We start from the raw sequence: 18,262 nt of genomic DNA on the forward strand, positions 1-18,262 counted from the left end.
GAAAATTGTTAATCATTCTAAGTGTCTGTTTCTTCATTTTAAATGGAGGATAATAATTGTACCTAACTGGTATGGTAGTTGTAACAATAAAATGAAATAATTTAGGTAATGCATTAATCCAGTGACTGCAATTATTATTATCTGCCTTCCTAATCCTGATTCACTTATTATCTATGTTACCTTTGGCTAATTATTTACCTTTATGAATCTCAGTTTCTTTAACTGTAAAATGGGAACAAAAAAAACTCCTTACTTTTTAGGGCTGTTGTGAAGATTCAAGATATATTTAATCTAACTCATTGGGAGCCTACTACATGCCAGGAACTGTGCCAGGTCATCTATAAAGCATTAGATTTACCCTTTCAGTAATCATGGCACATAAGAGATACTCAATAAATGGTAACTATTATTATTTAACTAAATGATTCAGTTAAAACCCTCTTTCAGTGACTTGTTAATCAAGAAACATTTCTTGGGCTTCCTTGGTGGCGCAGTGGTTGAGAGTCCACCTGCCGATGCAGGGGACAGGGGTTCGTGCCCCGGTCCGGGAAGATCCCACATGCCGCGGAACGGCTGGGCCCGTGAGCCCTGGCCGCTGAGCCTGCATGTCCGGAGCCTGTGCTCCGCAACAGGAGAGGCCACAACAGTAAGAGGCCCGCGTACCGCAAAAAAAAAAAAAAAAAAAAAAAAAAAAAAGGAAAGAAACATTTCTTCAAGTTTCTTTGAACTTCTTGAGTATTCTAGCAGTTATAAACAAGTCTTGAGGTAAAGTACAAGAAGGTGTAATAGCATTCCACATTCTTTTAGAGGGCTTTAATTTACTTCTATTTCTGACCAAGTAAAAACAGCTTCAGAAAACCACCCACATGCCTCCTTTAGCCTACTCTCTTATTTCCTCTTTTTTAATATTATCTTCTCTTCTTTCCTCCTTTTCTCAGGGGATGGGGGAGTATGATGAGAATGAGGAAGAGATGGGGGTGGATATTAGGAATAAAGAGGGGCCAAGAAAGATTGTTTCATTTATCCCCCTCTGGTTGAACAGGATACAGCCTGTTATATTGTTGACAGTAAGACCCAGAACCTCCTGACCTTCCAACTGCAAATTAGGGTGCAGGGAGTACAGGATTATGGTGATGGTGGGGCAGGTGATATTTTTCTGGGAGTGAGATAGGAAGAATAGCACAGTGAGACTAAAAGAGCATCAACTTTGAAGTCAAAGAAACCTGGGTTCAAAATCTGACTCCTGTTTTTTAACTGTATGATTGAGCAAGTAGGCACTCTGAGCCTCTGTTTCCTCCTTTATATAATAGGAATAATAATAGTGTCTACCTCAAATACTGGTTGGAGTGGAGGCCTTGAGGGGTCTGGGTAAGGGCAAACTTGAGGGACAATTGGTACTCCTGGTACTTTTGACTTGCTAAGGGTTAAGCTTAAAGATGGAATTTTTGAGAAGGGGTCCATTGAGAGAAAGACTGGGTGAACCATGTCCAAGAGAGAGGAGGAGGTTTTGAGATTAGAGGAAGATAGAGAATTTTGGTGAAAAAGAAGAGATGGTTAAAAAAAAAAAAAGGAGTATGTTTAAGCAGTTTTGTTAAATAACCCCACCCCCCATTTCCTCCCAAAATATGCAGAAAAATCTACATTTTTCAAATTTTTGAAGATAGAATTCGGCGGGGGGTGGTTGGGGGGTTGGGGAGAGATACAGCAATATACTGAGACTGGCTTCATAGAACAGGGAGGTCTAGGAGGCTGAGTTATGTTGGGGTGATATGAGAATTATATAAGATGATACATGAAAGCACTTGGCACATGCTAAGCAACCAATAAATATAAGTGCTCTTAATTTTGAGGGAGAGGAAAGTAAAATTCAAATAATTTAAATGTTGCACAAGGTCACAATGCTAATGACTTTGGTTTCATGTTTTTTCTCTAACCGTATTGCCTCTCTTTTTTTTTTAATTAATTAATTAATTTATTTATTTATTTTTGGCTGCTTTGGGTCTTTGTTGCTGTGCAGGGGCTTTCTCTAGTTGCAGTGAGCGGGGGCTACTCTTCGTTACGGTGCAGAGACTTCTCATTGCGGTGGCTTCTCTTGTGGAGCACGGGCTCTAGGCACGCGGGCTTCAGTAGTTGTGGCTCGCGGGCTCTAGAGCGCAGGCTCAGTATTTGTGGCACACGGGCTTAGCTGCTCTGCGGCATGTGGGATCTTCCAGGACCAGGGATCAAACCCATGTCCCCTGCATTGGCAAGCAGATTCTTAACCACTGTGCCAACAGGGAAGTCCCGATATTGCCTCTTAATTTATACTAATGATGTAGAATCAGTAAGTGACATCCTTAAAGAATAAACTGCACGTTTACAGGACTGCAAATGTTCTAAGATGACTTTTAGGGAAACAAATACACAAATGAAGTAGGGGGCAACATCATGGTCTTATTTGTTGCTTATCTTCTTTTTGCTGTGGTACGGAGCTTTACAGGCTGATACTTTGACTTTATTTCTAGGCCTTCATCAACTGGCTCATTCTAGTTCTAAAATCTGTATCTGTAAGCCTCATCTAGGAGTTACTGCTCTGGTGTATCATATGGAAGCTCCTCGCCTCTATAATTTTGTTCCTTTTTAATACGATGTGCCATCAAGTATAATGCATGGGATAGAAGCCTCAATTATTGTCAGTGTACTTGGGTACTCATACCAATTATAGTGATATTTCTCTGACAGGCTCCAGGGGAGTTGCAGCTTGGAGTTCCTTAACACTGAGAAACAAAGATATTTCCTTTATGGGAAGTATTCTAATAGCATTTGAAATCCTTTAGTTTAAAACTGTCCTGTTTTCTTTTTTAATTTAGCTGTGGCAATATATGTGATTTACAGCACATGCATTTAATTTGTATCGTTATGATGTACTTTAGAATATACTAATTATAGTGAAATTTGTTTCCATATAACTTGGCTAGGTGGAGGAGATGCTGTTTCAAAGCAGATTCACCCAGCAAAAATGCTAGTCTTTGTTACCTTCTTCGGCTCTTTTCTTAGCTTATTTCATTATAAATCTCCTCCCCTCTTTGAACTTATGCAATTATTTCCTTTCTGTCATTTCTCTATTTTTCTCCTATTGGAGTCAATTCAAAATGGTTTTAAGCTTTTTGAAACTTTCTACAAATATAAGAAAAAGAACCCTATCTGACCTAATTTCCACAGACTTCCTTTGTCTTCTAACTCTAGGTCGATAGTTTTGGCCTCTTCAATGTTCCCTCCCTACACCTGAAGAAAGAACATTGCTCTTTAACTTGTACTGTTTTATTTGAATGCAACCCACTTCCTCCCTCTGAGCCAATGAGTCATTTTCTCTTTTTAAAGCGAGCCTTAAAAATCTCCCATTTCTCTTCAGTTTAAAATTATTCTCTTTGTGAAGTACTTTATGTCCTGTATATGAAAGATACCCTATAAAACAGAGAATATTGCCTTAACCCCTCAAGGACTACAGACAATGCATGACCAACCAAGACTTTAAAATTTTGAGTTAAATGGACATCATTTATTTTTTTCCTAATGGAGGCAAGGCACATAGTCTCTGTTGTTCACCAGTGAATTCCTAGAACCTTGATATATAGTAGATTTTCAATAAATATATACTGAATGAATAAATGATTGACTTCCCCCTCCTCAATCTTTTTAACTTGCTTGGACTTCCCTGGTGATCCAGTGGTTAAGACTCTGTACTTCCACTGAGGGGGCATGGGTTCGACCCCTGGTAGGGGAGCTAAGATCCTGCATGCCGCATGGTGCGGCCAATAAAACTCAAAAAAGAAACGAAAAGACCTTGCTTAAAACCTTTCATGTAATTAATACTTTTCACATTGGAATCTCCTGTAACTAAGTAGAAAATATCGTAAAAGCGCATTGAAAAGTGAGAGCCACAGCAAACAGCAGAAGATGCAGCGATACTCTTAGCGTTTAGTTTAGAAAATGCCTAAAGAGAGATACATTCATTTCAGCACAATTTACATAATTTAGAATGTCATATCAAATATCTTCTAATATATATGTCAATGACTGATTTATCTGCTACCAAATGATATACTGACTCAGTTTTAAAGTAACAGAACTTTCTACTGCAACCATCAGAGTGATGATTTAAGCAAACATCTGCAATGGATATTATTAAATCCACTGGGTGCAAAACATGATATTTACACAAGTCTCAAAGTATCACCCCACAAATTACTTATTAATTACAAACAGGAGAAGGTCTTTTACAATGGAGAAATCTTGTGAACACCATCTTAATCACATGATCAAACTTATCACTAATAAAGGGACAAACTGCCAGTGTGCCTCCTGACGTGATATATGGAAAAGGTCATAACATTACTTATATATTAGTAGTTTTCCTGCCAAAAGTGTTTAACATTTTAAATAATGAGAAAAAAATCAACTCCAAATTGAGAGACATTCTGAAAAACAGTTGGCCTGTGCGCTTCAAAAATGTCACTCACTCCCAGTACAGGGGGCATGGGTTCAATCCCTGGTCGGCGAACTAAGATCCCGCATGCTGCACAGCGCCACCAAAAAAGAAAGTCAGTGTCACAAAAATCTAATGAAGGTAGAGGAACTGTTTTGGTTAAAGGAAACTAAAGAGACATGACAAGTACATGGGATGCATGATCCTTAACTGATCCTGAATCAAAAACAAAACAAGAAACCCCCCAAACTACAAAGGATATTGTTGGAACAATTGGAGACACTTGAATATAACTGTGTATTGGATAAATAGTACGCCAATGTTAAATTCCCTGACTGTGCTAATTATGCTGTAGTTATGTGGAAGAATGTTCTTGTTCTTAGAAGAGATATGCTGAAGTACTAAGAAGTGATGTGTCATGATGTCTGCAAATAATTCTCACTGGTTCGGAGAAAACAACTCTCAAAAGGTTCACAAAACATATACACTTTTACATATATGAGCATGTGTGTGTATGTAGCATATAGAGAGATTTTACATACACACGCACACACACAAACACATAGAGGGAAAAAATGTGGCAAAATGTTAAAAACTGATGAAACTAGGCAAATGATATTTGTGGATTCATTATGCTAGTCTTGGAACTTTTCTCTGGCTAAAAATTATTATAAATAAGAAGTTGCTGAAAAGACCTTTTAAAAAGCAGTACAGGGCCTTCCCTGGTGGCACAGTGGTTGAGAGTCCGCCTGCTGATGCAGGGGACATGGGTTCGTGCCCAGGTCTGGGAAGATCCCACATGCTGCGGAGCGGCTAGGCCCGTGAGCCATGGCCACTGAGCCTGAGCGTCCGGAGCCTGTGCTCCGCAATGGGAGAGGCCACAAGAAGGCTACTTTGACTGCTTATTCAGATACATAATGCTCAAAACTCTTGATGGTGGCAACTGAACTTTCTTTGAATTTTCTTTCTGTTTTTTTTTTTTTTTTAATATTTATTTATTTATTTGGCTGCGCCGGGTCTTAGTTGTGGCATGCAGGATCTTTCTTTTCTTTAGTTGTGGCTTGCGGGATCTTTTAGTTGTGGCATGCAGGATCTAGTTCCCTGACCAGGGATCGAACCTGGGCCCACTGCATTAGGCGACAGAGCCTCTACCACTGGACCACCAGGGAAGTCCTTATTCGAACTTTCTGTTTCACTAGACTGCTTTAACTCTCCTTGTCTTTCTTTCTTTTTTTAATTAAATTTAATTTTATTTATTTTTTTATACAGCAGGTTCTTATTAGTTATCCATTTTATACATATGTCAATCCCAATCTCCCAATTCATCACACCACCATCTCCTTGCCTTTCTATTCACTGCCATCTTGCAAGCAGAGCCATCAATATGTACGTTATGTGCACAACTACTTCAACCAATTCTGAATATGCCTAGTGTGTGTGAAATTCTCCTTCTTCAAACAGGAGACTTCTCTCAGAGCAAGTCCTAGTGTGTGTGAAATTCTCCTTCTTCAAACAGGAGACTTCTCTCAGAGCAAGTCCTAGTGTGTGTGTGAAATTCTCCTTCTTCAAACAGGAGACTTCTCTCAGAGCAAGTCCTAGTGTGTGTGTGAAATTCTCCTTCTTCAAACAGGAGACTTCTCTCAGAGCAAGTCCTAGTGTGGGTGAAATTCTCTTCCTTCAAACAGGAGACTTCTCTCAGAGCAAGTCCTAGTGTGTGTGTGAAATTCTCTTCCTTCAAACAGGAGACTTCTCTCAGAGCAAGTCCTAGTGTGTGTGAAATTCTCCTTCTTCAAACAGGAGACTTCTCTCAGAGCAAGTCTCTTATAAATGTATAAGAGACTCATAAATATATCTCATGTATATCCTGTAAATATAAATATATTATATTTATATAATATAATAAATATATAAATTAAATACATATCTCATGTATATCCTGTAGAGAGCCTGCTTTTTTTGTTTGTAGGCTAACAGATTATCAGTGCATTAGAAACCATTCATGTATCTGGAATATACCTTTTTATTTCCCTAAGATCTTTTTCTTATTGTCCTCCAATATCCTTTGTCCTAGACAAAAAGGAACCCAAAGTATCTCTGAAAATAGTTAAACTATTGCTTTGTTTTATAAAAAAACTAGAGAAGAATAGATCTGGATAACAAATAAATGATATTTGCAATTATGAAGTAATATGCACTGTGCAAAAAGTGATTTGTGACATATCTGTGTCCACATCAAGGCTGACGATTTTGGAATTATTTCCTATTCTACACTCTAACCCTTTTGATATTAACTTTTGTGAAATACAAAAGCAGAATATTAGGGCTTACGTCATAGTTGCTCCTGGGTCAGCAGTCATTTGATTGGTCACAAACACAGCCACATTATATTCTGCATCAAGAAATAAAATTAAGAAACTAAGAGAATGACAGTGTGAATATTAAAAGTTCATTGCTTAGATTTCAGAGTTTAGAAATATTGTGCCATGAATTTATTTGATGAACAAGATTACATTCCTGTTTTTTCATTGATATCATAAATTAAAGTTATTATTGTTATATTATTTAGGTACCTTATTGTATTAGAATCAGTATTTTTGGTTTAAAAAAAGAGTTGTATTCCCATGAAGGAAATTTTATTTTTAATAAATGGATTGATTGCCTTCTGACATTATTCTGAGCTTCTCTGAAAAACCTACTTAGCAAACAGTCACAGGTGCTATTCTGATATCACCATTTATTTTAAAAATCTACCTTCTGAGGGACTTTCCTGGTGGCACAGTGGTTAAGAATCCGCCTGCCAAGGCAGGGGACACGGGTTCAAGCCCTCGTCCAGGAAGATCCCACATGCTGCAGAGCAACTAAGCCCGTGTGCCACAACTATAAGTCTGCGCTCTAGAGCCCGCGAGCCACAACTACTGAGCCCATGTGCCACAACTACTGAAGCCCACATGCCTAGAGCCCATGCTCTGCAACAAGAGAAGCCGCTGCAATGAGAAGCCTGCACAGCGCAACAAAGCGTAGCCCCTGCTCACCGCACCTAGACTAGAGAAAGCCCGCACACAGCAGTGAAGACCCAATGCAGCCAAAAAAAAAAAAAAAGAGTAACCCCTGTTCGCTGCAACTAGAGAAAGCCTGCGCACAGCAACGGAGCCAAAAATAAATAAATTTATTTTTAAAAAATTAAGGAAAAAAATCTACCTTCTGAGATTTTTTGGAGTCGTGATAACATCTGGGCCAGTTTTTGCTGCCGTTCAGCCAACTCCCCACGACCACTGAAATCCACTCGGAAAAGTGCCATTATTGAATCAATGATCTGTGTAGGATTAATGTAAAAATAAATAATGCATTTGGAAATGAAGGAAGAAGTTAATTTGAATTAGAATCAATAGAAGAAAGATAATATGCTAAATAGCTCTAGATTGAGCAATATTTAAAAGCTCGTACCAATAGTTTGAAGATGCCAGCTTCTTCATGGAACTTTGCTGCTACATAATCAAGTAGCTCCATCTGATGTTCACCTGGTGGGAAATGCAGTGGGAAAATGTTATAAAAAGTAGAAGAAGCAGAGGCTAAGATCATGTATGTTCTTGGGAGTCAGGCAAAAGAGAGTCCTTGAAGGATTTTCTTAATTATTTATGACTTTATTAAATATGATTTCATATTCTGCCTTAGCATACATACCAAATGCTACCTTATCCAAAAAGAATGTTACTCTCCATTTCAAAGACAAAGAATAAGAAATAATTTGAGAGCATTTCAATGTCTAAGGACTTACCAGATGATAAAATTTGTGGACTGACTAAATAAATTTGGAGAAAGGTAAAATATAAAGAGAAAAGGATAGTGTCAAAATGTTGTAAGCATCACTCAAATAATAAATCAGTGCTGCCAACCTTAAAACAGCCTAAGCATCCAATTGCATGGGGCTCTTACTAGTATATGCACGTGCATAAAGTACATTGTCCAGGACTGCATCATGGTCTACGCTGAAGCGATCAGCAATGTCCCGAAGGCGATCTGGACGGCTGGAGTATGCCAGGATTAAGGATTCAATAAATCAATTCCAAAAAGTTTAGACAACAACTACAAAAAATAATACCGTAAGCAAGTGTATCAAAGAGAGGCAAAACACTGTACCTGCAAAGGTATTCTGGAGGATACCAATAATCACTTAAAATCTATATCAGACTTTGTTTTTCATAAGTGCCTCAATTAATGAATACCTTAGGTAGTGATAACAGTGATAGAAATAATGAGATAGTAATGAATTTAAATATTAAATTATCTAAACAATAACCTTGGAAGTTAGTTGTTATGGCCTCTATTACATTTTACAAAGGAGGACACTGACAAACAGAGATAAGGCAGATGACTCAGGATTATGCAGCAAATCAGTTCCAAGAGAAAAACTAGAAACTAAGATTTGTGAATCTCTGTTGTTCTCAGTTCAATAAATATAGACCTAGTCTATGAAGATAATATCACTGAATTATAATTCAAGTCACTTCAAAGTGAATTAATTCACTCTCTTCACATTCCTCACTTGTTCAACATGAAATAGTTTAATATATCACTAACCACGTGTTGCCAACAAATGATAAATTTGACTCCATAAACCAAAGAGTCAAAAAAGTAACTTCAACGGTCCAGAAGGGAATTATTATCACATAGTTTTTGGTTTATTTAGGGTTTAAAATCCACTTTCTTCTAAAGGAGTTGTGTTAGCATTCTGAAATTAGTAAATTCATAGGGGGGCAAATTCAGTGTACCTGAAAAGGTATTCTGGAAGATGCTAATAATCACTTATACCTATCTAGACTGTAAAGGAGTAATAAACATTCTTTATAGGTCTTTGGTGATCCTAACAATATGTCTATAATATTCTCTAAAGTGAAGTAAGATAAAATAAAATGCACATCTGTGGTCTCATTTCACTTTGTTTACAGTATTTGTATAATACTGATCATACTATAAGTAACTGTAAAGTAAGGACCATTTTTAACCTTATTTGTGACACTTGGAACTAGTTCAGTAAACATTGAATTGAATTGTCTTTAGGACTTCCCAGGCATCTCTGTCCTACAGCACTATATATGTTTTCTTCAGAGCTTTAGTGACAGCCACTTAAATCTTCTGTTGCTGCTGAGTATACCCAGTAGATGTTTCCGGTGGACAAATCAAAGAAGACAAGGAATTGGAAGAAGCAATAAAAAATGTTTTTCACTATGTCAGTTTTTACAAAGCCGGGTGACTATGTAACCAGGAATATAAAAGTTGGACTTATGCTGAAGGGAAGTTCAAATCAATTTACAAATGTTTATTAACTGATTCCCATATGGAATCGGTTACCATGTTAACCAATTACCAGTGCAAGGCACTGTGGAGGATTTAAGGGTCTTAAGATAATCTATGCCATAGGTAAGTGTAAAACATAATTATGTAGGCAAAATATAAACACAAAAAGACAAGTACCACGAGAGAGCAGTATACATGTAAGAGACTCTGAAAGAGTGAGAACGTTCCACTCAGGTCCCTGCATGTCCTTGTTCCTCCCAGCTGTTCCTCCCTATTCCCTCTTGCATATGACCTGGCTCCTAACTGTTTCTTTCAGCCATTCTTGATAAAATCCAAATTGCCCAAACAGTGGCAGCTATTCTGCAAGAACAATTCCTCCCTCTCAAGAACCATCCTTAATCAACTGTTTCTGAAACTAGCTGAGCTCCAGCTAAGCGCCTCTTCCTACAGTCCTATTGTTAAAAAGAATGTCCTCTTAACCTGATATCTCCTCAAACTACCGTATTTCTTCTATTTATTGGTTAATTACACACTGCCTCAATTCCTTACTGTTTATTTGCAACAAGCTTCCATCATCTTACTTCACTGCAAATGGCCTCTTGGACTCCTAATTGCAAACCTCAGTGATCTTTTTCAGTTTGCACCTTCTCTCTCTCTCTCTCTGTGGAACATCACTGACTACCATTTTCTTCTTGAAACTTTCCTTATGCTTAGCATCCACAACCAGATATCCTCTTACTTTGTCTGTCTTTATTGATTCGTCTTTTTAGTCCCTCTTCCTAGACATATAGGCACACCCCAAAGTTATGTTCTCAGTTCTCTTCTCTTCTCTCTATGTAAGTTCTCTTGCCTCCCCCTGGCTATTCCATCCATATCCTTGGCCCTACATTTTTCTCAAGCTGAGCCCAACATTTCCAACTGCCATATGGATGTCCTTCTGTACCTCATATTTGACATATTAAAATGAAACATCACCTTTTCTCTGAAATATGATCTTCCCAATTCTGTCATCGTTATTCTCCTAGTATCTAGACAAACTTAAGAGTGGTTTCCCAAGCCTCTCTTTCCTTTGTCTACCAAATACAGTCATCAAATCTCATTACTTGCCTAGAATATTACAAAAGAATCCAATTTACACCCATCATCCAGCTTCAAGGCCCTTCGTGTCTAAGACCCACCTTTCCAGTCTTGCTTTCTGAAATAACTTACACTTCAATAAAACTGCAATTCTTTTTGTTACCCAAACAGGTTCTTCTCTTTTTCCTTCTGTATTTTTGTTTAATTCAGACCTTTTCCTTTATTTGAGACCATGACTTTGAGTGAGTCAATAACCTTCTAGCTATTAAGTTAAATCTTTGGAGAAGTAAGAGAATTAAAAACAAATAGGATGTAATTTCCTCTCATGTATTTGTTTCGTCAATTTTACACCAAACCCATTTGGAGAAGTGAAACCTTTTTTTAAAAAAGGTGATTTGAGGGACTTCCCTGGTGGCGCAGTGGTTAAGAATCAGCCTGCCAATGCAGGGGACAGGGGTTCGAGCCCTGGTTTGGGAAGATCCCACATGCCGCAAAGCAACTAAGCCCGTGCGCCACAACTACTGAGCCTGAGCTCTAGAGCCCATGAGCCACAACTACTGAGCCCGCATGCCACAACTACTGAAGCCCATGACCTAGAACCTGTGCTCTGCAACAAGAGAAGCCACTGCAATGAGAAGCCTGTGCACTGCAACAAAGAGTAGCCTCTGCTCGCCGCAACTAGAGAAAAGCCCACACGTAGCAACGAAGACCCAACACAGCCAAAAATAAATAAATAAATTAAATAAATTAAAAAAAAAAACTATGAAAAAAGGTGATTTGAACATAGAAAACAAACTTATGGTTACCAAAGGGGACAGAGTGGTGGGGAGGGATAAATTAGGAGTTTGGGATTAACATATACACACTAATATATATAAAATAGATAACCAACAAGGACCTACTGCCTACTGCATAGCACAGGGAACTATACTCAATATTTTGTAATAACCTAATAACCTATAAGGGAAAAAGAATCTGAAAACGTATATATATATATATATACACATATATATATGTATATTAAACTGGATCACTTTGCTGTACATCTGAAACTAACACAACATTGTAAGTCAACTATACTTCAATAAAAAAATAATAAAATAAAATAAAATAAAAATTTCAGGGGGAAAAAGTGATTTGCAAACTCGACTAGCAACTGTTTTCCCTTGGCTGTTCTCATTATTGCTGGTTTACAGGGTGATCACAAAATGACATATTTCAAACAAATTCTCTTTTATAGTAACAGTACTATATCTCACTATTATGTTAGCAACTTGTTTAAATAAAAGGGTTACAAAGTATTTTCTGTATCAATGAAGATAATCTTTCCTCCTGAGTAGCCACCTGCTCCTGGGAGTTGAGCTGTCACTAGAAAGCAATTAAAATTTAGTTAATATTAGTAAAAGTGAATAAACTTTGTACAAATGTGTATATAAATTAATATGGTATTTAGGCTGGTTGCAACTCTCTAGTCATGTAGCAAAGAATAATGATCTTTTAGTTTCTAAACAGCATGCTATATTTTTATATTACTAACCAGTGGTAAGATTATAAGTATTCTGCCAGCATAGTAGTAATTCAACAAAGAATGTCAATATCTTTCACAATGGGAGATATTCATGAAATTTAGTTCTCCGAAAGAAGTAGAATGTAAGTATCACTAACTTTTCTCTATAAGAAATAATCATAAATATAATTTATGCTACATAACTCATTTAACTTTTCAATTAATGTATATCAAAATTTTAAATGCATTTTCTTTATATGTAGTAGTTAACACTAAGGAATTACTTTACATAAAGTACATACATTATTTCATTTATTTTCCAAAACAACCCTAAGTTCGGCACTATCATTACTCCTGTTTTACTGATAGGGAAAATCTGAAAGGTGAAGCAACTTGCTCCAGGTCACACAGCTATTATTGGCAGAGCTATTTTGATGCCAGAATCCCCTTATTAAACACTTTTCCATGCTCCTTCTACTTAGGTCAAAGAAATGTAGTGTAATGTCTTTATGCAAAAGGAGGTATTTTTGCTTATTTTGCTTTAGAAACATTTAAGTCTTTTTTAGTTCCAACCTTACTCTATGGAAAGTAAGGAATTCTAGGCCTCAAAAGATTCTGTGACATTCTCATAAATACAATATGGAAAAGATAGAATGGGAAAAATCGAGACCATGAATGAATACCTCTCTCCACCAACACATTCATATACCCATTTACCTCCTCCGTACTTCCATTCAGGTGTTCAGAGTGCAGTATATACAACATCACCTCAAGCATCACATATTCAAAGAGCAGCTCTGGTATTTGTGTAACCATGGGCAGTTTATGTAATGTCTCCGAGTTTTAGTTTCCTTGCAAGTTTGTTCAGATTACGTGAGATTATGTGAGTACCAGGCACAAAGCAGGATAGTAAGTGATCGCTATGGTTATTGTTATTGCTATTACTGTTGTTGTTACATATCCTTACCACAGAGCGTATGAGAGAGTTGGGTCTTTCCAGTTCGAAATTCTGTGAAATATAGAAAAAAAAATACATAGTTAATTTTTAGATATTTTCATAAAGAATAAATATGGCCTCAGAGTATGGTTTTCTTTTCCAACTGTCAAATCTCACACATAAAGTACCTCTGTGTCATGAATGGATTCTGCATATATGAGTACCAGTAGTAAAAACAACTTTTAAAAGGTTTTCTTTTTCAGAACTGTCCTTTAGATAATAATTAACTTAAACCAAATTTTCATTAGGAATAGTTATATAAATGAAAGTTTAAGACTCCACCACAGGAATGAGAGTCTGGGGTTCTCCCACTGACCTGGGATCCTAAGATTGGTGGTATTCCCTAGCTACCAACAAAAGCAAATTCTCTCCGGAGAAAAATGTCCCCACTCACCAATTTAGGCCTATTGAACTCCAACAGATTAAAATCAAGAAATAAGCTCACAAATATCAATGAACAACAGCAGGTAAGCCATTAAGACTGAAAGTCAACTGAAATAAACACAGATTTATTTCTCCAAGTCAACAGAAACATCAACACCAAAAAAACAAAACAAAAAACAGGGACTTCACTGGTGGTCCAGTGGTTAAGACTCCACGCTCCCAGTGCAGAAGGCCCGGGTTCCATCCCAGGTCAGGGAACTAGATCCTGCATGCTGCAACTAAGAGCCCACATGCTGCAACAAAATAAATATTTAAAAAAACCACAAACAACAACAACCAAAAAACAGATTTAGTTCTCTGAAGACTGAAAATACTGGAACTGTCAGGAATAGTACGTAACATAGCTATGCATGAACATTTTTCTTTTTTTGACCACACTGTGTGGCCCATGGGATTCTAGTTCCCCACCCAGGGACCAAACCTGGGCCCTTGGCAGTGAGAGCGCAGAGTCCTAACCACTGGACCGCCAGGGAATTCCTGACTTTTTTTTTAAATAGAGGATACAATAAGGGAAGGGAAATCTATTCTCTATGTTCCTGAAACATGTATTTCTTAGAAATAATATCTGTCTCATTATACAACTACCCTCTGAAGGTATGAGAGAAAAAAATTCTAATCTCTTCTATAGGAATCAGAGATAAAAAGATGAAAAATGCCAATAAAACTCATCTGTTAATGTTGGAATATATTTTAATTGCAGCCCAGAATGATCTTGCATTATGGTAACTGATATTTCATCATAAGTTCCCAAATAGATACAATTTACAATTGACTACTTAATTATATATATGGGTGTGTATATATACACATATTTTTCATATAACAAAATATTAAGGTTCTACCTACCTCCAAAAGCTTCTGTGATTGCCATGCTTTCAATTCCACCTCCTAGCAACTTACTAGAAATAGAAAGTAAGCTTTAGTAACGGGAACAGAAATAGAGATATCAAGAAAGGAGAAAGTGCTAATATCATTAGTATCATTTCTATCTATCTATATACCTTTCTATCTGTCCAACATGAACAGGAATTCTTGGCTGAATAAATGGCTTCCCACCTGTTTAGATCACAGGTTATACTGTGTATGGGCAGGGGGATCAACAAAACAATTTATAAGCCCTATTGTTCTTAACTCCTGTGTACCAATAGGAAATGGGCTATGCAGGGCTTATATTTCAGTAATTCTAAAGAACTGAATTGGAGTGCGAATAAATGATTTTTAGTTATTAATTGGATATTTCATATTGTGCTGGGACTATGTTTCTAAAAGTCAACTGAATATCCAATTTTTTTTAATGTACTGAAAAACATGAAAAATAGATATTAGGAGAATCCAGTGATTGTCACCATGATTGGCTTATCTCACACAAACCAAATTCTATGAAGAACATGTCAGAATAGAAAATATTCAAAGATGTGACAGGTAACGCTAGCAGATAGAAGAATAACTGTCAGATTTTGACAGCATGCACTTAACTGGTAATGCAGTGACTCAGCGCATTTAATACATACTCTTGATATGGAAAGATCTAAAGTTAATTAATCTCATTCATTCATTTAATGCAACAAATATTAATTATGGCAATTGTGCTAAGACCTGGTAAGAGCACTTTTAAAATCTTTGTAGTTATTTATTTATTTTTGGCTGCGTTGGGTCTTTGTTGCTGTGCACCGGCTTTCTCTAGTTGCGGTGAGTGGGGGCTACTCTTCGTTGTGGTGCACGGGCTTCTCATTGCAGTGGCTTCTCTTGTTGCAGGGCATGGGCTCTAGGTGCATGGGCTTCAGTAGTTGCAGCACGCGGGCTCAGTAGTTGTGGCTCACAGGCCCTAGAGCGCAGGCTCAGTAGTTGTGGCGCATGGGCTTAGTTGCTCCACGGCATATGGGATCTTCCCAGACCAGGGCTCGAACCCGTGTCCCCTGCACTGGCAGGCTGATTCTTAACCACTGCGCCACCAGGGAAGACCAAAATTCTTTGTAGTTTTTATTAGCATGACTTTTGGGACATGGTCACAGATTTGACAAAGCTTTCAGAGATGGATAATCTAACAGATTTACACTTACGTAGTTTAAGAGAGCAGCTTAAATGTAAATTGAAGTAATGTTGGAAGTTATTCACAGATTTAGTGAGGGCTATGGACTTTAATAAGAAAAAGAAAAATCTAGATACTGACCCGCATAAAGGACATGGTGGAGAGACCACTCCATTTGGTGGGTTGGCCAAAAAGTTCGTTCGGGTTTTCTGCAAGATGTTCTGGAAAAACCCTAACAAACTTTTTGGCCAACCCAATACTTAGGGAGTCTATAAACCTACCAACTATTAAAGAGAGTTTTATTGATACTTGGCCCTCCTCATCTTGAGAAAAATCACCCTGAAAGGCTATAGCTCTGGAAAATCTCAGACAAAATTTCTGGTTGATATGCTGAAAAAGTGACCCCAAAATTTAACTGAAAGCGTATCCCAAATTACTTGGGATAGCATAATTGTTCCCTTATGAAACTCAGGAAAATTTACAATTAGGTACAGAAATAGTATTTTTAAATCTAGGAAGATTTAAAAATGGAGACACAAATCAAACCCACAGATTACTATTTTCATATTAAATTTGGGAATAATCTGTGCATATTTGGTACCTGAGAATTTTCAAAATTTAAGAGAATTTGACATTTTTATAATAACACATTAGCCTCTAATTGATTAAATGATATAGACCTGCAGTTTCTAAGTTGATAACTAAGTTTATACACAGTATTTGAACATTTAAGAGTGTCTAAGACTCACTATACTTATAACTTTAATTTATTAAATTTATAAGACATTCAGATAATTGGAAAGATTTTAATAATTACACAGGTAAAGTTCTTAGAGGAAATATAATATAATAAATTTATAAATATAATTTAAAATGTTTAAGGGAATTTAGTTAACCATATTAGAAAGGCTCCCTTAAAATTTGCCAAATTTATAAATAGACTTGCAGCTTAAGAAAAAATTATATAACATTTAAACAAATAAAATATTAATTAAAAAAAGCCTAGCTCCTGAGTAATCTTTTATGTGCCCCAAAACCCAACATCGAGGACACCAGAAAGCTCACTGTGAGAGTAATAATTTCTCTAAGCCGAATGGCTCTTAAACCATGATGTGGTAGAGCAACTGGAGAATATCAAGTTGTCATTTGAATCAAGTTTTATTTATTTATTTATTTAGGCTGCACTGGGTCTTAGTTGCGGCACGCGGGATCTTTTAGCTGTGGCATGTGGACTTCTTAGTTGCGGCATGCGTGTGGGATCTAGTTCCCTGGCCAGGAATAGAACCTGGCCCCCTGCATTAGGAGCATGGAGTTCCACCCACTGGACCACCAGGGAAGTCCCGGAATCAAGTTACCTTGACCAATTTGTCTTGGACCAAAGACTTTTCCTTAGCTGTTACTTGAAAAAAAGTTCTGTGATTTTAAAAATTTGAGGCAATGCTACGTTAAAGAGGTGTTTTATTTCGCTGCAAGAATTCAGATCCTTTAATAAAATGTGTGAATCTCCAAGAGGAGAATATAGTATATTGCACTTCCCTAACTTATTTTATTCACTGTTTATTCATTCAATTAGTCATTCTACAAATATTTATTGAACACCTAGTTTGTGTTAGAGATTGCTCTATGCCCTTGGAGTAAAGCAGCGAACAAAAGAGACAGAAATCCATCACTTCATGGAGCTTCCATTCTAATGAGAGAACAGACAATAAACATAAGTAAAATTTGTGGTATGTCAGTTGTTATTAAATGATATGGATAAAAATTAGATCCAGAGAGGGGATAAGATGTGCAGAGGATGAAGATGGGGAGTTTTCAAATAAATTTTCAAATAAAGTGATCAGAGAAGGCCTTAGTGAGAAGTAGACATTTTAGCAAAGACCTGAAAAACCTGACAGCAAGTCATGAACATAATGACGAAAGAGTGTTCTGGGCAGAGGGAATGCTAAGTGCAAAGGCCCTGAGGTGGGAGTGTATCTGGCATGTTGTAGGAATAGCAAAGAAGTTAGTGTGGTTGGTACATAGTAAACCACAAGATGAATTAAAGATGAGCTTAGATTTGAGATTAGAGAGGATTTTGGCTTTTGCTCTGAGTGAGATGGGGAGTCATTAGGATGTTTTGGGCAGAGGAGTGTTATGATCTGACCTATGGTTTAAAAGGATTATTCTGGCTCCTATGTGAAGAATAAATGGTAGGGGCAAGGTCTAAAGGAGGGAAGTTAGTTAGAAGTTATTATTAATAATCCAGAAGAGATACTAATAGGTGTTTTAGACCAGTGAGTGAACAAAGGAGAAGGTGGTGAGAAGTAATTGAATTCGTATTTCTTCTCTTTCTCTGTACACATATAGACACAAATAGAAAAAAAAATGTATATATACACACACATATATATATGTAAACTTTTTATTATGGACAATTTCAAACATACAAAAGTAGACAAAAACAGTATA

At 37.0% G+C, this 18,262-nt stretch overlaps 1 protein-coding gene across 1 annotated transcript in view; it reads right to left on the minus strand.

The window, feature by feature from the left end:
• The window catches only part of DMC1 (DNA meiotic recombinase 1), a 45,320-nt gene that overhangs the window by 12,619 nt on the left and 14,439 nt on the right, over positions 1-18,262 (minus strand). Inside the window, exons 6-12 of the mRNA XM_024761594.1 lie at positions 14,632-14,684; positions 13,312-13,353; positions 12,133-12,205; positions 8,399-8,490; positions 7,910-7,983; positions 7,664-7,778; positions 6,794-6,854 (exon numbers count right to left, since the gene is read on the minus strand). Coding sequence (XP_024617362.1) covers positions 6,794-6,854; positions 7,664-7,778; positions 7,910-7,983; positions 8,399-8,490; positions 12,133-12,205; positions 13,312-13,353; positions 14,632-14,684 — 510 coding nt within the window. The remainder of the gene's footprint in view (positions 1-6,793; positions 6,855-7,663; positions 7,779-7,909; positions 7,984-8,398; positions 8,491-12,132; positions 12,206-13,311; positions 13,354-14,631; positions 14,685-18,262) is intronic.

The sequence above is a fragment of the Neophocaena asiaeorientalis genome, unplaced genomic scaffold (genome assembly GCF_003031525.2).
Source record: "Neophocaena asiaeorientalis asiaeorientalis breed wild unplaced genomic scaffold, Neophocaena_asiaeorientalis_V1.1 scaffold473, whole genome shotgun sequence".
Lineage (NCBI taxonomy): Eukaryota > Metazoa > Chordata > Mammalia > Artiodactyla > Phocoenidae > Neophocaena > Neophocaena asiaeorientalis.